General features: G+C 43.6%; 1 protein-coding gene across 1 annotated transcript; it reads right to left on the reverse strand.

Annotated features, from left to right (window-relative positions):
* Positions 1 to 10,567: 10,567 nt before the first annotated feature.
* Positions 10,568 to 13,120, reverse strand: LOC123044409 (uncharacterized). Its single transcript, XM_044467138.1, has 3 exons — positions 11,841 to 13,120; positions 11,504 to 11,733; positions 10,568 to 11,390 (listed from the first exon to the last, which is right to left on the reverse strand). Exons 1-3 carry the CDS (start codon positions 12,988 to 12,990, stop codon positions 10,734 to 10,736), a joined length of 2,037 nt encoding a protein of 678 aa, XP_044323073.1. The 5' UTR covers positions 12,991 to 13,120; the 3' UTR covers positions 10,568 to 10,733.
* Positions 13,121 to 16,227: the final 3,107 nt, after the last annotated feature.

The following is a 16,227-nucleotide window of genomic DNA, read 5'->3' on the forward strand; positions in this document are numbered from 1 at the left end:
TTCTACAAGTTTCTTTATGTCAAGTATCAGTTCCTTAGACCATGAGATCATGTCACTCCCGGATACCGGAGGAATACTTTGTGTGCTATCAAATGTCACTTCATAATTGGGTGATCATAAAGGTGCTCTACAGGTATCTCTGAAGGTATTTTTGGGTTGCATGGATCGAGAGTGGGATCTGTCACTTCGTGTGACAGAGAGATAAATCTAGGCCCTCACGGTAATACAACATAAACAAAAGCTTGCAAGCAAGTGACTAATGAGTTTAGTCACGGGGATCTTATAATACAAAATGATTAAAGAGACTTGCCATTAACGATATGGAACCAGGTATGGAGATATCGATTATCGAATCTCACGCAAGTAACATATCATCAGACAAAGGGGTACGGGATTAACTGAATCCTCGACATCGTGGTTCAACTGATAAGATCTTCGTATGTAGGAATCAATATGGGCATCCAGGTCCCACTATTGATTATTGATTGTAGAGGAGTCTCGATCATGTCTGCATGTTCCCGAACCCATAGGGTCACATGCTTAACATTCGGTAGTGCTAGGGTAGTGTTGATATATTAGTATAGTTTAGTCTGAAGGTTGTTTGGAATCCTGGATGGGATCCGGGCCATCACGAGGAGCTCTGGAATGGTCCGAAGGTAAATATTCATATATGGAAAGTTGTTGTTGGGGTTCCGAAAAAAGGTTTGGTTCTTTCCTATTGTACCGGGAAGTTGTCAGGAGGTTTCCGGAGGGATATGGAAGTCCATGAAGGGTTCCACCATGTCCTGAGGACATGCATGGGCTATAGGGGTCGCCCTGGCCTAGTTGGGCCAGGAACACTAGCCCCCTAAGGCCCATGGCACCTAGGGAATGGAAACCCTAGAAACGAGGGCCCTCCACTTGGCTTGGAGGGCACTCCTCCCCCCTTGGACACCACCCCCTCCCTTGGAGTAGGGGCTAGGGCCGGTCATACCTCACATGCCCCCATATAAAGGGAGGAGAGGGAATGGGCGCCACATCCCTACACCCTTGGTTGCCCCTCTCTCCCGTTACTCCTCCTCCATGTTCTATGTAGTGCTTGGCAAAGCCTTGCCAGCGTTTCGCTACCACTACCACCACCACGCCGTCGTGCTAGTCCCGATATCATCTACCTCCTCTCCCTCGCTTGCTGGATCAAGAAAGAGAGTACGCCATCAAGTTGAATGTGTGCTAAACTTGAAGGTGTCGTCGATTCGGTGTTAGATCGGTTTGGATCGTGATTGGATCGCAAAGAGTACGACTGCATCAACAGCGTTATATGCGCTTCCACTTTTGGACAACAAGGGTACGTAGACACACTCCCCTCTCATTTATATGCATCTACTAGATTAAATCTTGGGTGTTTCGTAGGATTTTTTTTACTTTCATGCAACGTTCCCCAAAAGATGACCCTTCGATCCCACTAAAGATCACTTGTCAATCTTCTATTACCAATTGGTTTCACTTCGGAATTTTGAGTGGTTTCAATTGGTGACACCAAAGTGTGGAAAGTTATTAGGCCATCATCATTCGTTCCCTCTGAGAGGTTTCATCTGGTCTCATCGAAAAGCCTAAAATTGAAACATTATGTACTAGTCGGTCTCACTGAGTAGCGCATAAATGTGTGTAACAGTTAGATTTTTTGTGTTGCCTATGTATATCCCCACCCATTCCAACAACTCTCGAAGAGCAACCAGAAAGAAGCTACCACTTCCCATATCCATTTTCTGGGAGAACCACCTACCCATGTGTTGAGATCAAGAGGATTCCACTGCAACTATCCCTGGTCTTTAGCCTCTCCAAGTTGCTTTACACTCCAATCCCTCTCCTACCACATAGGCAAAATCTATGAGAGAGTGTTTGAATGATCAGGAGACTATCTTTTGAAGCACAAAAGCAATGAGTTCATCATCAACAACAACATTTGTTACCTTTTGGATAGTGGTGTCTTCTAGATTGGTTAGGTGTCACTTGGGAGCCTCCAAGCTTGTGGAGTTGAACCAAGGAGTTTCTAATGGGAAGGAAATCATTTACTTTGTGGAGATCTACCCCAAGTGAGGCTAGTAATTTATGGATGTAAGACATGGTGACATAGACAAGGTTTCTTCTTCGTGGACCCTTTATATGTGGAGCCCTCCATGGACTCGAACAGTTGTTAACCTTCGTGGTTTGAAGTCTCCATTAATGTGGACGTAAGATAGCACCACCTATTGGAACCACGAGAAATATTATGGTGTCGACATCGTGTTTGATTATCTCCTAACCTTTCATCTACTTTCATGTGCATAGTCTTTAATTTCTGATACCACTATATTAGACTTGCATGTGTAAGGTGCTAGTAGACTTGCTAAAATATGTCAATAAATAAAATTGGCAAATGCTAGGTTTTATTGTTCAAGTAGTCTAATCGTCAACCCTCTAGACCTACTTGTGATCCCACAACCTTCGCCATTATGGCACCCCGTTCGAGTACAGTGAATTCCCACTCTATTCAGATGGACCGCCGCGCACGCCAGCCCATAAAATCAACTTGGCGTATGCTTTTACAATCCAAGAGTAACAGGATACAAACCGTTCGACAAAAGAGTGCTTTAGTGGATGCCACAACTTTACAATGGTGCCTTATAAGGCACCAAGTCTCAACAATGCATTAAGGTCGGAGTGGTCTACAGTAGTCTTTGTGACAACTTCAGAGATGACCTTTCCGGAAACTCTAACAATGGCAACATGGTCCTAGTGAGGTTCCACTCCACAGGGATCTGACTCGGTTACTCTCTTACCGCGCAAACACTCCGTCTTCTTACTCGCCGAAAACAACTTCAAAACCTAGTCATGTTAGAAGCCATGAGTACTTTGAATGTACTCGCAAGTCAAATCATCGTAAAACCACCCAATCAAACACTCCAACTTACTCAAGCATGAATCTACTTACCAACTTGGTACAAAATTCTACCAAGATTACTGACATAAAAACAGTACTACTACTATAAAGCTTAACTAGTAAACAACTATCGCAACTACGTTTAAGCTAAAGTTTGTCCCCAAACGTGATCACTTACGAATTAACGATCGCCCACCAATGTGATCATTCTATGCTCTGTTACCAATATTAAGGTGATCACTGTTGGACTAAAATATTTCCACCAAAAGATGATCACTATACTAAAGTCATTCTTTCAACACTCCCACTTCTATTACTACTACGATTAACTTTGTTATCTTAGTTACTCGATTCACTAGTTTAAAGCATACTTCAAAATACGATCACTACTAAGGTAAAGTCTTTCCACCAGGTGTGACCAATACTAAGCTAAGTAAACAACTGAAATAACAATAGTAAAACAACAACAAATGGCAGAACCATGAAAACAACAATCAATACCAGTCACTTCCTTGTGGTCCTTTAACCATCTTTCTCATAGCATGTCGTAGGCTTAACCACAAGTCCTGGTATCCACGACGCCTAGGATGGTTATAGCAATCGCTTAACTTTCCATCTCCCACTCTTTGAAAATTTCTAGTGTTTCGTATTTGTACCTCTGACTCGAGAAAACCAATGGTGTATTGCTTAGTATGAAACTATGAATTGTGTGCACTACCAAGGACGCGGCTATTCGAATACACTTATACATTCTGTAGAGGATGTACACTTTACCCACGCTATGGACAACGCATCCAACAAATCCTATTCACAGCATGGCCCTCCTACAGCATTGCCGACCTCCCAGTAGGTAGTCCTGGGAGAGGCAAACTGGACTCCTGCCACCCCGTGGCACAACTCTTCCCATACGGGAATTCATTCAGGCCTTTCTCACAATCCAGGCCCTCGAGGCTTGGAGTGCAATCCCCGGATCAGGAGATACTACACTTCCAACCTTCCCTCTTTGTCAATACGCACAGGAGACATAACTGCAAAACTGGAAAGGGCCTTCCCACAAAAGGAAAAATGTGGTCGCACAGTGAGTTTGGTTCAGTGGCACTATGATTTAATCCAGTCTGGATGAGGGTTTTAAATATAATTTCCAATTTATGGTTGTAACAGTGTTTCACCTGCAATATTAGTCTTCCACAAGAAAGGTAAATAAGTAAGTGTAATAAAGCAGAACAACCTAACTCCAGTAATAGGACTGCAAACTAGTCAATGTGCAAACAATAGTAACAAATCACAATGCAACCTAAGTTGATTACGGAAAGTAAACAATCAAGATAACCTGCTAGCACAAACCGACACATAAACCAAATAACGTGCAAGGATAAAAACAAGTGGAAAACTAAGGCTCTACATCAGAAGAACTGACTTGCCTCGATACCTAGGGGTCTACCGGGAGGAGCGCGATAAAGCCCGGTAGCGCGGTGAAGGAATTTGGTGCTTTGACATGGCTGGTCCTTGTGTGTTTTTATGTGAAAAGGAATAAATCCTGGCGCCTGGGCCGCACTAGACTAAAACTAACCAGCCTGCCACTATGTTACTAGGACAGCCCAACTACACGCCGGCGTTTGCGTCGGTTGCATTTTCTCCAATTTACGCCTCCTCCAGACAAAGGTGTATTTTCTCATTTGCACCTCCACTTGTCCTGACACGCGGGCAGATGTGTCAGTGACTCTTCTTTCTCTCTTTCCTCCTTCTCTCACCGGTTGGCGGGTCCAAGGCGTCAGGTTCTTCCTCTCTCGCGCGCGTCCATCGGCTGACGCTGCTCCGATGATGACCGCCAGCGATAGGGGCCTCCATTCGTGACTGGCATTATTGGACTCCTCGCATTGTGGCGCTTCTGGTGGACGGTGTCACGGCCGTTGGGGATGGACAGCGAAGAGCAGGGCTTTTCCATGGCGGTGGTGGTCTTTAGCTCCATCGATCCCGTCGTTCCGGTGAACTCTCGAAGAAATCAAGGGGGGAGGAATGTGTGTGCTCGGGGAGCTCGTGTCTGGGCTTAGAGGTCACGGGGGTGGATTTATATAGGCGGGCGAGAGCGCGGTCATGAAGGTGCTTGGGTCGGGGTCCGGTCGTGCTCGGTTTTCGCTAAGGGGGCCGCGGTGGCGCGTAGCATCACGTGTGAGAAGAGGGGGGCCTGCGCGATGCCTTGGCCAGCATGGAAGCTCGGGGGAGGGGGTCCGGCTACGGCTGCTCTGTAGTACGATGGTGACGACAAGATATTGGGTATTTCTGTCTTTATTTTGAATCTTTTTTTCTTCTTAATCTTTCTATTCAGAATTCAGTTAACGACGAGATTTAGTATCCTTTCTTGCATTTTCATAACTCGTGAAATGTCGACTAGGCACGAATTCCAGCGATGGCAGGACGTGGGGAGGATTCAGGCAAGGGGAGAATGTCTGGAGGGGGTGGGGGTCTCTGGGGGTCTGCTGGGAAGCCAGAAAGGGAATAAGCAGACGAGACGTCCTATGTGACGCATTCTGCGTCAAGCAGGTGCGGCTTCGCATAGAGCAGGTGACTGGCGGGCTTTGTGGGCCGCAACGTGCGTATTTCACTATTTATCTGAGTTTAAAAAACAACAAAAAAACAATGAAGCAGTCGGGACTCAAACCCCCGATTAGCAGCAGCCACGCACGCGTCGCTAGCCAGTCCACCTGGGTGACTTCTATTAATGTTTTCAAGCGCAGCATTTAAAGAAACAAACCACAGCGGCAAAACATAAAAGAATAGCTTACAAATTTTTTCCCAAAAACGTGTTTTAATGGGATCGAACGCATAACCTCCCGTGAGAGAACGACGTCACTAGCTCAGCGACTTTAAAAAAATAATGAGATTTTCTTCTCACAAAAGTAAATTCTTTTTTTCCAAACAACGAATATTTTTAAGAAGAAATGAGTAGTTTTTAAAGACACATATATTTTTTGGGAAATCTGCAAAAATAAAATAAAGTAGCAATATTGAAAACAAGATTTTCTTTGAAACTACACACAACTTTTCGAAACAGCAACATATTTGAAAAATATGAACATTGTTTAGAAACCAGCGGCATTTTATTGAATTCCTGAACATTTTTCGACTAAATAAAAAATTATGAAAATATGAACTTTTTTGCATTTGCGAACAGATTTTGCAAAGGAGATTTTTCAAAAAAAATCTGTACGTTTTTGGAAGTTGTGAACACATTTTGAAAATGATAACATTTGCTGAAAATTCGTGAACATTTTTTCTCAAACATGAACATTTTTCAAAGTGTGAAAAAAGTAACATGTTTTGCACTATCCGAAATTTCAGAAATTTTAAAAAATTCGAAAACAACATTATTTCAGATTCTTTAACATTTTTTAAATAAAAACACTGTCCAAATTTGCGAACAAATTCGAAAAAACTGGAACATTTTTTAAACAGAAACATTTTCTGAAAATCATGACCAGTTTTTTTGAAGCGGGAAGATTTTTTGAAATTGCAGAAGAGAAGTTAAAAAATACAAACATTTTCGATTGTATGATTAATTTTTGAAACTAGAACATTTTTGAAACATCTAAAAAATGAAAATGTGAACATAATTTGGAATTTAGGAACAATTTTTTGAAAAAGGAAACTTATTTTGAAATGCCAACATTTCTCGAAAAGTTGTGAAAATTTTGAATAAAAACATTGTGAGCTGAAAGCCAAGAACATTTTTTAAATTGCTGAACAATTTTTAAAAATTCGAACATTTCTTACATTTGTGAACATATTCTGAAATCATGAACATTTTTTGAATTTTGAATGTTTTTTCAAATCACGAACATTTTGCAGAATTATGAACATTTTTTTAAATGCAAACATTTTTTGAAACTATGAACAATTTTTCGAACATTCTTCGAATTTGCGAACAAAATTTGAGATAACGAACATTTTTAGAAAATGTGAACAAAATTCAAAATGCTAGATTTTTTTAAAATTCCAAATCATTATTTGAACTTTTGAATAAAACTTGAAAATGCGAACATTTTTAAAATTCACTGCACATTTTCTGAATTAGTGAATAAAGTTTTAAAAAATGAACAGTTTATGAAATTGGAGAACAAATTTTTGAAACTGGAACATTTTTTGAAACTACTGGAAAAACAGAAACGTGAACATTTTTTAAATTTGTGAACAATTTTTGAAATTGGAAATATTTTTTAAAATCATGATTTTTTCAAAAAGCTGTGAAAAATTTGAAGAAAAAAACATTGTGAATAATTTAAGAAAACCAGGAATATTTTGTGAAATTCACGAACAGTTTTTGAAAAATACAAACTTTTTTGAATTTATTATTTTTTTAAATAGTTCCATCTTTTGAAATAGTAAACTTATTAAATAGTACGAACATTTTAAAAAAAATGGAACAATTTTCGAAACATGAACTTAAAAGAGGAAATATAACCTTTGAAAATATCAAAAGGAAAAGGAAAACAAACGAAAAAGAAAAGAAAAAAACAGAAACAGTAAAGCGAAAAAAAGAAATAGAAAAACCGGTTAAAAACTAAAAAACCTGGTTCAGGGAACCAGCTAGAAGTTTCCTAAAACCAGAGAAAACCCGGCTAGAAACCACGAGAAGGTTCGCAAAACTAGAATCGGTGAAGGGATTAAACGGGCCGGCCCAAGTCGATCTCCCGCTCGATGTCCCTGTGCGAAAGGTGGACAACTTCCGCATAATGCGGCGAATAGGATCTCTACTCCTAATGGAGCAGTTGGTAGTCTCGCTTCCAGGTTTTTTTCGTCCCACCACTTTCATCCGGTTTTTTTTCGTAGGTTAACCATCGTAGATTTTTTTCGATGCTGGTTTCTTATTCACCGGTTTATTTACCCCTCAGCTCTTTCCTTGCAAATCAGCACTTTCCAAACGTGCACGCAATCACGGATCTAAATTTACTAACTTATCCAAATCAATCGATACCTTCCATTATTGCAAATTTCTTTAGGAAACAAACAATAGATTTTAAAGAAACAAATAAAAGATTTTAAAGACGCATCATACTTTACTAACAATCACTAAAAATCAAATCTAAATTAATTAACCTTACCTTAAATCACTCAATCACTTTAATTAGAAAACATTTTCTTTCCTAACTGCACCCCGCTTAGTGTGCACATAACAATCCGAAGTAATTAGAGTCACATGATTGAATCCATTTATTTAGAGCGACATGATTGAATTCATTTATTAACAATAATCCTCACCAAAAGTGCGTTTAGCAATTTTAGAGGGCGGACCAAAACTCTGCCATCCGCTCGCCCGCGTTTGTTTAGGTACAGGAAAAAATGGCATAATATATGAAAACAACACGACCGGGGCGGCGGCGCAATCTTCGGGGATAGGGGATCGGAGGAGAAGGATTGGCCTAGCAGCATGATCGTGGTGCTTCCCCGCGGCCGCGGCCGTCCTCGCGATGCCACCTACCCGAAATCAACGCTGCTCCCTGTCGTCAGCCGAGGCGACGCCGCCTGCCCTCCTACCCACGGTCCGCTGCCGCGTGCGGCTACGACGGGAGGAGTAGCGACGGGGCCGAGGTCCTTCATGCGTTCCGGGATGGAGGCCATGATTTCGTCGAGGTCGTTGTTGCCTCCTACACTCAGGGTGTGTCGCCGAGATCGAGGCGAGCATGAGGAGCTATGGCCACTGCCATGGTCAACCCATCGCAGGGGATGGAGCACGCCGTCGGCCTACAGCTTGTGGAGATCACTATTGCTCTTCAGGTCGCGTGGTGACCGGATCTTGCCGATGTGTCCCTCCCCGACGACCTCCTCTTCGCCCGGTTGGCCGGCATGGATCTCGCCACTGCTGCCCTCAACTTCTCTGCCTCGAGCTCGACGGTCAGCCACCATGGATCCCCCAGTTGGAGGGTCACGTGAACCAGCCGTCCTCCCATGCTGCAGCGGCGAGAAGGTGACATGGCTCTCCGTACACGAAGAGTGGAGTTTAGTCAAGTACTTATATACTTGGCCTCTACTACTGATCCATGTACATGGAGAAGAACAGACAACCGCTCATTCATGCTTCGTTCCACTCCTTTGCGCTACATTACTGGAGGTGACATTTTCCTATCTCTCTATGTTGTAACAAGCCTGCTGCCTGCATAGTTAATGGATTTTTTATTTAAATTTATCGCTGCTTAGTGCTTTGTTGCAATTGTTCACCCAAGATTCTTATATATAATTTGAGCGTATGCGGGCATACTTAGCTTTGCTATTCCATTTTTTCTGGCGCATAGAAATAAGAGTATTGTCCGGGTTAGGTATTCAATTGAGTATGGTATTTGGATTGCTATCAGAATGTCTTTTCTATGCATGTGATTTCTCACATATGGTTATAATATTTGTGAAGACGTGCATTGCACGTGCACTTGGAAGCGGGCCTGTGGCCCGCGCTGGAAGGCGCCGACGCCAACCCGAGCCACCTCGTCCGCGTATTCTTGAAGCTGTGGCTGGTCGATTTACATGAAATTAATTCTCTCAGTTCCGGTGGCAAATATAATATACATAATCCATATTGTCATGCACTAGCGTGTATGTGTGAAATAGATGGATTATGGTCCCGTACCCAATAAGATGGATATGTGTGTGTGTTAGAGAGAAAGGGAGAGGGGGATAGAGAGTGAGGAAGAGGGAGGGAGAATGTGTGTCTATGTGTGTGAGGATTTGATGGTAAAAAAGGTCGCCAATATCGTAATATTGAACTCTTAAAGTTAATGTGGCCCCATTGCAACGCACGGGCGTTCTTCTAGTTTTCCTAAGCAGACAGCTAAAGCGCGAAAAGTCAATGGGCCAAGCCCGTTCGCGAGACCGACTTGGAAAGGGAACAGCGCTCGCATTCTAGTACTAAATTTTGTCGTTAAGGAAATGGGGAATATGGACTAGCACGTGATCTACCTAATCGAGGTAACCAAGCACCCTAGACACGACGCACGCGCACGTTAGCGACGCCCGAAGGCGAAACGCTAGCGTTGTTTTAGTTTTCTGGGGATTTAATTAGTGTTCTGGTCATGCTTCGTTTCTTAGTTTCTTCCGACACAAGTGAAACATGATCCACATGTAGTTGATGTACAAGCTGACTTAGTAAAACTGAAACATGATCCACATATAGTTGATGTAGATGTACAAGCTGACTTAGTAAAACTGGGGGCACGAACCGTTTTTCTAGTGGCTGGGAGTTACATAGGCTTCAAAACATAAGCAGGATATGTTGTTGCAGCTCAAGTTCTGAGCAACCATCTGATTTTAGTTGTAAAAATCATCCCAAATGACGAGTGCCACAAGTGTGGCACAAAGTAACGCTGCCCTGACATTTTTACAACTAAAATTGCCATCCCAAAAAAAAAGAAACACAAAAACAACTGAAACTTGCCATCCAAACAGAAATTTGCCATGCTTCACAACTAAAGTTACCATCCCCGGGTAACTGAAGTTGTCATCAAAAAATTCAAGGCGAAATTGCTTCATGCCACACGTGTGACACTTGCAGAGTCCAAAATCTTTGGAGAAAGCAGGTAACATGCTAGACTGACTAACATGAACTATAGGCAAGCATCAAGACATTTTGCATACTGTTTCATAACCAAAACAGAAATACGAAGTCAGAAGTTGATACAGATAGAATACAAATAGTCAGATGTTGATACACATACAATACAAATAGTCAGAAGTCTGATACACATACAGTGCACAAATGCGTCCAGAGTTACACAAACCACATGCCAGAGGCACACGAATATAATTGGGCAAAGGATATCATAGTACATAACATCCATGACATGAACAATCAAACATGTCCTTCAAAGAGGATATCCATCTTGTTCTGAACAAGTCGGGACCAAGCAATAGTAATTTCAACCTCAGATGCACCAATTAGACATTTACCTTTTTCTATGTTGCAATGTTTGGGACTGAAATTGACAGGATATTGCTGGATATCACCAGACTCTGTGTAGACTTGAATGACAAATTTCAGGATTTCTTCCAGTTCTACGGAAACAACATGCCTTGACAGATCAAGATAACCATCTGAGCCCCTTGGCATTTCTCCACCATCAGAATCAACCAACACAACTTGCCTGGACAGGGAATCTGTAGCACTGTTAGTAGCCATGACCTTATCATCCTGAGGTGTCGAGGAGCAAATAACCCTGCCTCCATGATCAAAGGGCCATGGCCCCCCTTCAACAACACGGACACCCAAAATAGTAGCCTGGACAGTTTCCGTAAGTCGCTCGAGGCTGAACTCAACTGTGCAAAGGCAGTTGGTAAAGACAAAGGAATCTAAACCTCCCTGATAACCACCAGAGTAAGTGAGGCGACGGCTGATCAATGCTCTGTCCAGAGACCCTGTTGTGCCCTTCACTTTCAGTTGGACTTCTAAGTCAACTTCGTCAAGAGCCACAATCGCACGAGACGGGCCAGTCAAGCGCAAAAAAGGATGCTGCATGGATCATAGTCATCATTATATTCAAACAAGAAGAACAAATGAACAAGGACGCATGCAGCAAGAAAATATGTATGGAAATAAAGAGAAAAACAGAACACGGTACATACCTCTAGTGTTAGTTTTTGGCAGTCTTCCCTTGACCGAAAGTAAAGAAGGTTGCGGTTGTAATCCACAGCGTCTCGGGCAGCGACAATGCCATAAACATAGAGTGGCCATTTCAAGTGTTCATCTCTTAAGCCAATTCTGATGGAGTAGATCTGCAAGGTGCTCCCAGTGATAGCATTGCCTGGGATGATTCCAGGTGTACAATGTGTGAAGTGCATAGGACTCAATGTGGCTGCAGCACCAAAATAATCCATGTGTTAAAAATATTCTACATAAATTACTTTAACAGAGAAGGAAGGAATAAGCAGGAATTGATTCAAGGATGTTTATGTTACTTACTCATGTCTTCATAGTTACCACACCATCCACATGCATATTCCCAGCCTTCACGGGCATTAGCGAACAACCTGTCCTCCATCTCCATTTCCTCCTTGGCTGATTTTGTGATATCTGTCTCAACCTCTGCCTCAGCCACCTCATCCTGTTCCTCCTTTTCCTCAGGCTGATATGAGAGTGAAAGGTGAGTCATTCTGTAGCAGCTCGGTGTGTTGTTATCATCCTGCTCGAGGGCCTCGACCAAGCGGGCTTCCATCACCTGAGCCTCCTCGCGAAACTTGGCAGACATTGCTAATTGCTCCTGGGTCATTTCCTCATCCTCATCCTCATCGTCCGATTCAAACATGTTGAAATCTTCAAGCAGCTCCATGGTTCCACCCATCCCCTTTTTATTTGTCTGTTTATCAGCACATTGGGTGCTGGATTTGCCATTGTCCATAGTCAGACCACTCATCTCCACAGAGTCCTCCTTGGTCCTCTGGTTATCTAGAGAGTGGTAAGGAACCTGTTCATCACCTTTGACAGACTCACAGAATATAACCTTGCAGATCTGCATTAATCTGGACGTTTTCTCGCCCAAATCTGAGACCATGTGAGAGGAGATAATGGGGGCACTGGTTTTGTTCGGGGTAGATGCCATAGACGCCAACTCGTCACACAAAGCATCAGTCTGCTGCATGATATGAGTGAATTGGCAGTTAAGGCGCTCCTCCTCATCCTCACCACCGGAGGGCACACATACCTGCTGGGAATTGGATTTGAATCTGGAGGCTGGTTTGATTTTTCCTGACTCGATCTCCTTCTGGTCGCCCCGCTCGGCGACTGAACTGACCTGGGAGCTGACACTCTGCGTATCGGTATTGGACTGACCAATGTTTCCCTGATCAGCCATTTTGGGCCTCTTCGGCGATGAGACCTCCGGGGGAACCAAGGGTTTGCTGTCCCTCGCCAACTTCTGCGATGCCAGTTCGCTGTTCAGCGAAGTGATCATGCTCACGATCTCAGGGCCGCACGAAAGAACATCGGACTGCTTCTCGCTGAGCAAGTTCAGCAGGGACGCGATCTTCATCTTCAGGATCTCTGGCTGCGTCGTCTCTTCCGTCGCCATCTCACCAGGCGCCCTCTCCTCGCCTCCCTCAACAACACCGGCCATCGATCTCTCTTATGTGGGGTATAAGAGTGCCAGCCAGGCTTTGCGTCTCGTATAATCGCCGCCGCCGCCGCCGCCGTCTAGGTGTTTTTTTTAGAATCGCCTAGGGTTTCTAAGAACGAGCGGGCAGCCGGGGACGGATGCTTAGGCTTATATCCAATCGCACGCTCCTAGATCCAGTCGCACGCTCGAGATGGTGAATCTGACATGGGTGTAGGTTCTGGGCCGGCCCATTTATTCAATCTCTCCGTTCCTTTTTTCTTGGGTTCTATTCGGTTTTCTTCTTCCCCTAAAAAAAAGAGAGAAATAAGCGGTTTTCTTCTGTTATACTCCCTCCGTCTCAAAATAAGTGACTCAATTTTGTACTAGTTTTAGTATAAAGTTAGTATTTTGGGATGGAGGGAGTATATAGTATTGGGGTTGGTTTCTTACTTCCTTTTCATGATCCATATTTGGGTTTTATTTATTTTATTAAAAAAATGGTTAACGGGTTTAAAAATATTACTTATTTATTATAAAATCATGAATTTTAAAAATATTTATGATATTCTAAATATATTCATAAATTTCAAAAAAAAGTTTGTGATTTCTTTCCCAGAGAGAAAATATGTGAGGTCGAATAAGGGCAGTGAGGGTAACGTGAAGGAGTAGGCGGTGAATTAGAGCGATGTCTATATGCTGGATAAGGGCATGGATCATCAAATTCACCGATATTCGAGGCAAACTTGTCTCAACGACGTTGTCGTCTGCCTCATCGGGGCCGCTTCAACAACGTTGTCGTCCGCCTGATCAGAGCCTCTCCAATGTTTAAAGACGTGTCGGGGAGCATACGGCTGGGCGGAGGCCATCCAACTAGAGTGGCCAAATGTCCGGACTCATCCGGCCTCTGTTGTTTGTAAATTTTTATCTAAATCAATGACGTTCTGATTGTGCAATTAAATAGTTGCAAACAAATGCATCTACTATCAAAAGAACCGGATGTTCAACAAATTTTTACATCAATCGACCCAAAAGCAACAATTGTCTCTGCCAAAGACCTCATTTATTCAGTTAGCTTTTGACTCTCTTTTGCCAAAGCGTGTGTACAAGGAAGACGAAAGTCATAAACAAACTTTGCCGCTATTGGGAAGCGTTGCATGGAAAACAAAAAAAATTCTACGCACACACAATGATCTATCCATGGAGATGCATAGCAACGAGAGGGGAGAGTGTGTCTATGTACTCTCGTAGACCGTAAGCGGAAGCGTTTGACAACACGGTTGATGTAGTTGAACTTCTTCCTGATCCAACCGATCAAGTACCGAACGTACGGCACCTCTACGTTCAGCACACGTTCAGCTTGGTGACGTCCTCGCCTTCTTGATCCAGCAAGACAGGCGAAGTACTAGATGAGTTCCGGCAGCACGATGGCGTGGTGACGGTGATGGTTATGCGATCTCCACAGGGCTTCGCCTAAGCACTACGAAAATATGACCGAGGGAGTAAACGGTGGAGGGGGGCGCCGCACACGGCTAAGACAATGTTGTGTTCTTGTGTGGCGCCCCCTCCCCACATATATATAGGTGGGAGGGAGGGACGTGTTGGGGAACGTAGCATGCAATTTCAAAAAAAAATCCTACACTCACGCAAGATCTATCTAGGAGATGCATAGCAACGAGAGGGGAAGAGTGTGTCTACGTACCCTTGTAGACCGAAAGCAGAAGCGTTTGACAACGCGGTTGATGTAGTCGAACTTCTTCTCGTTCCGACCGATCAAGCACCGAACGTACGACACCTCCGAGTTCTACACACGTTCAGCGCGATGAAGTTCCTCGCCTTCTTGTCCAGCAAGGTGTCGAGGAAGTAGATGAGTTCAATCAACACGACGGCGTGGTGATGGTGATTGTGAAGTGATCCGCACAGGGCTTCGCCTAAGCACCGTGAGAATATGACTGGGGTTGTAAACGGTGGAGGAGGGCGCCGCACACGGCTAACAATTGATGTTGTGTGTTCTAGTGGTGCCCCCCCCCTCATATATATAGGTTGGAGGGGAGGAGAGGAAGCCAAGAGGGCACCCCAAGTAGGAGGAATCCTACTTGGGCGCCTCCCAATTCGGCCTCCCCCCTTCCATATTCTCCGGAAGGGGAAGGAAGGAGGAGGGAGGAGAGAAGGAAGGGGGAGGCTGAATCCCTCCCCTTCCTTTCTCTCTTCTCCTCTTTCCTTCCCTTCCTATTTCAACCTACATGGGGCGCACCAGCCCCCTAGGGGCTGGTCTGTCCCCTTCTTGGCCCATTAGGCCCATGTAGTTGTCGGGGCATGTCCGGAACCCCTTCTGGTGACCCGATATGTACCCGATACCCATAGAACACTTCCGGTGTTAGAATATCATCGTCCTATATATGAATATTTACATCTCGACCATTTAAAGACTCCTCGTCATGTCCGTGATCTCATGCGGGACTCCGAACAACATTCGGTCACAAAATCACATAACTCATATAATACAAAATCGTCATCGAACGTTAAGCGTGCGGACCCTATGGGTTCGAGAACTATGTAGATATGACCGAGACACCTCTCCGGTCAATAACCAATAGCGGAACCTGGATGCTCATATTGGTTCCCACATATTCTACGAAGATCTTTATCTGTCGTACTGTAATGACAACATAAGTTATTCCCTTTGTCATCGGTATGTTACTTGTCTGAGATTCAATCGTCGGTATCCACATACCTAGTTCAATTTCGTTACTGGAAAGTCTCTTCACTCGTTCTGTAATACATCATCCCGCAACTAACTCATTAGTCACATTGCTTGCAAGGCTTATTATGATGTGCATTACCGAGAGGTCCCAGAGATACCTCTTCGATACTCGGAGTGACAAATCCTAATCTCGATCTATGCCAACCCAACAAACACCTTCAAAGATACCTGCAGAGCATCTTTATAATCACCCAGTTACGTTGTGACGTTTGATAGCACACAAGGTATTCCTCCAGTATCCGGGAGTTGCATAATCTCATAGTCAAAGGAATATGTATTTGACATGAAGAAAGCAATAGCTATAAAACTGAACGATCAACATGCTAATCTAACGGATGGGTCTTGTCCATCACATCATTCTCCTAATGATGTGATCCCGTACATTAATGACAACACATGTCTATGGTTAGGAAACTTAACCATCTTTGATTAACGAGCTAGTCTAGTAGAGGCTTACTAGGGACACGGTGTTTTGTCTATGTATCACACATGTATCA

Source organism: Triticum aestivum, chromosome 2B, assembly GCF_018294505.1.
Source record: "Triticum aestivum cultivar Chinese Spring chromosome 2B, IWGSC CS RefSeq v2.1, whole genome shotgun sequence".
Classification (NCBI taxonomy): domain Eukaryota; kingdom Viridiplantae; phylum Streptophyta; class Magnoliopsida; order Poales; family Poaceae; genus Triticum; species Triticum aestivum.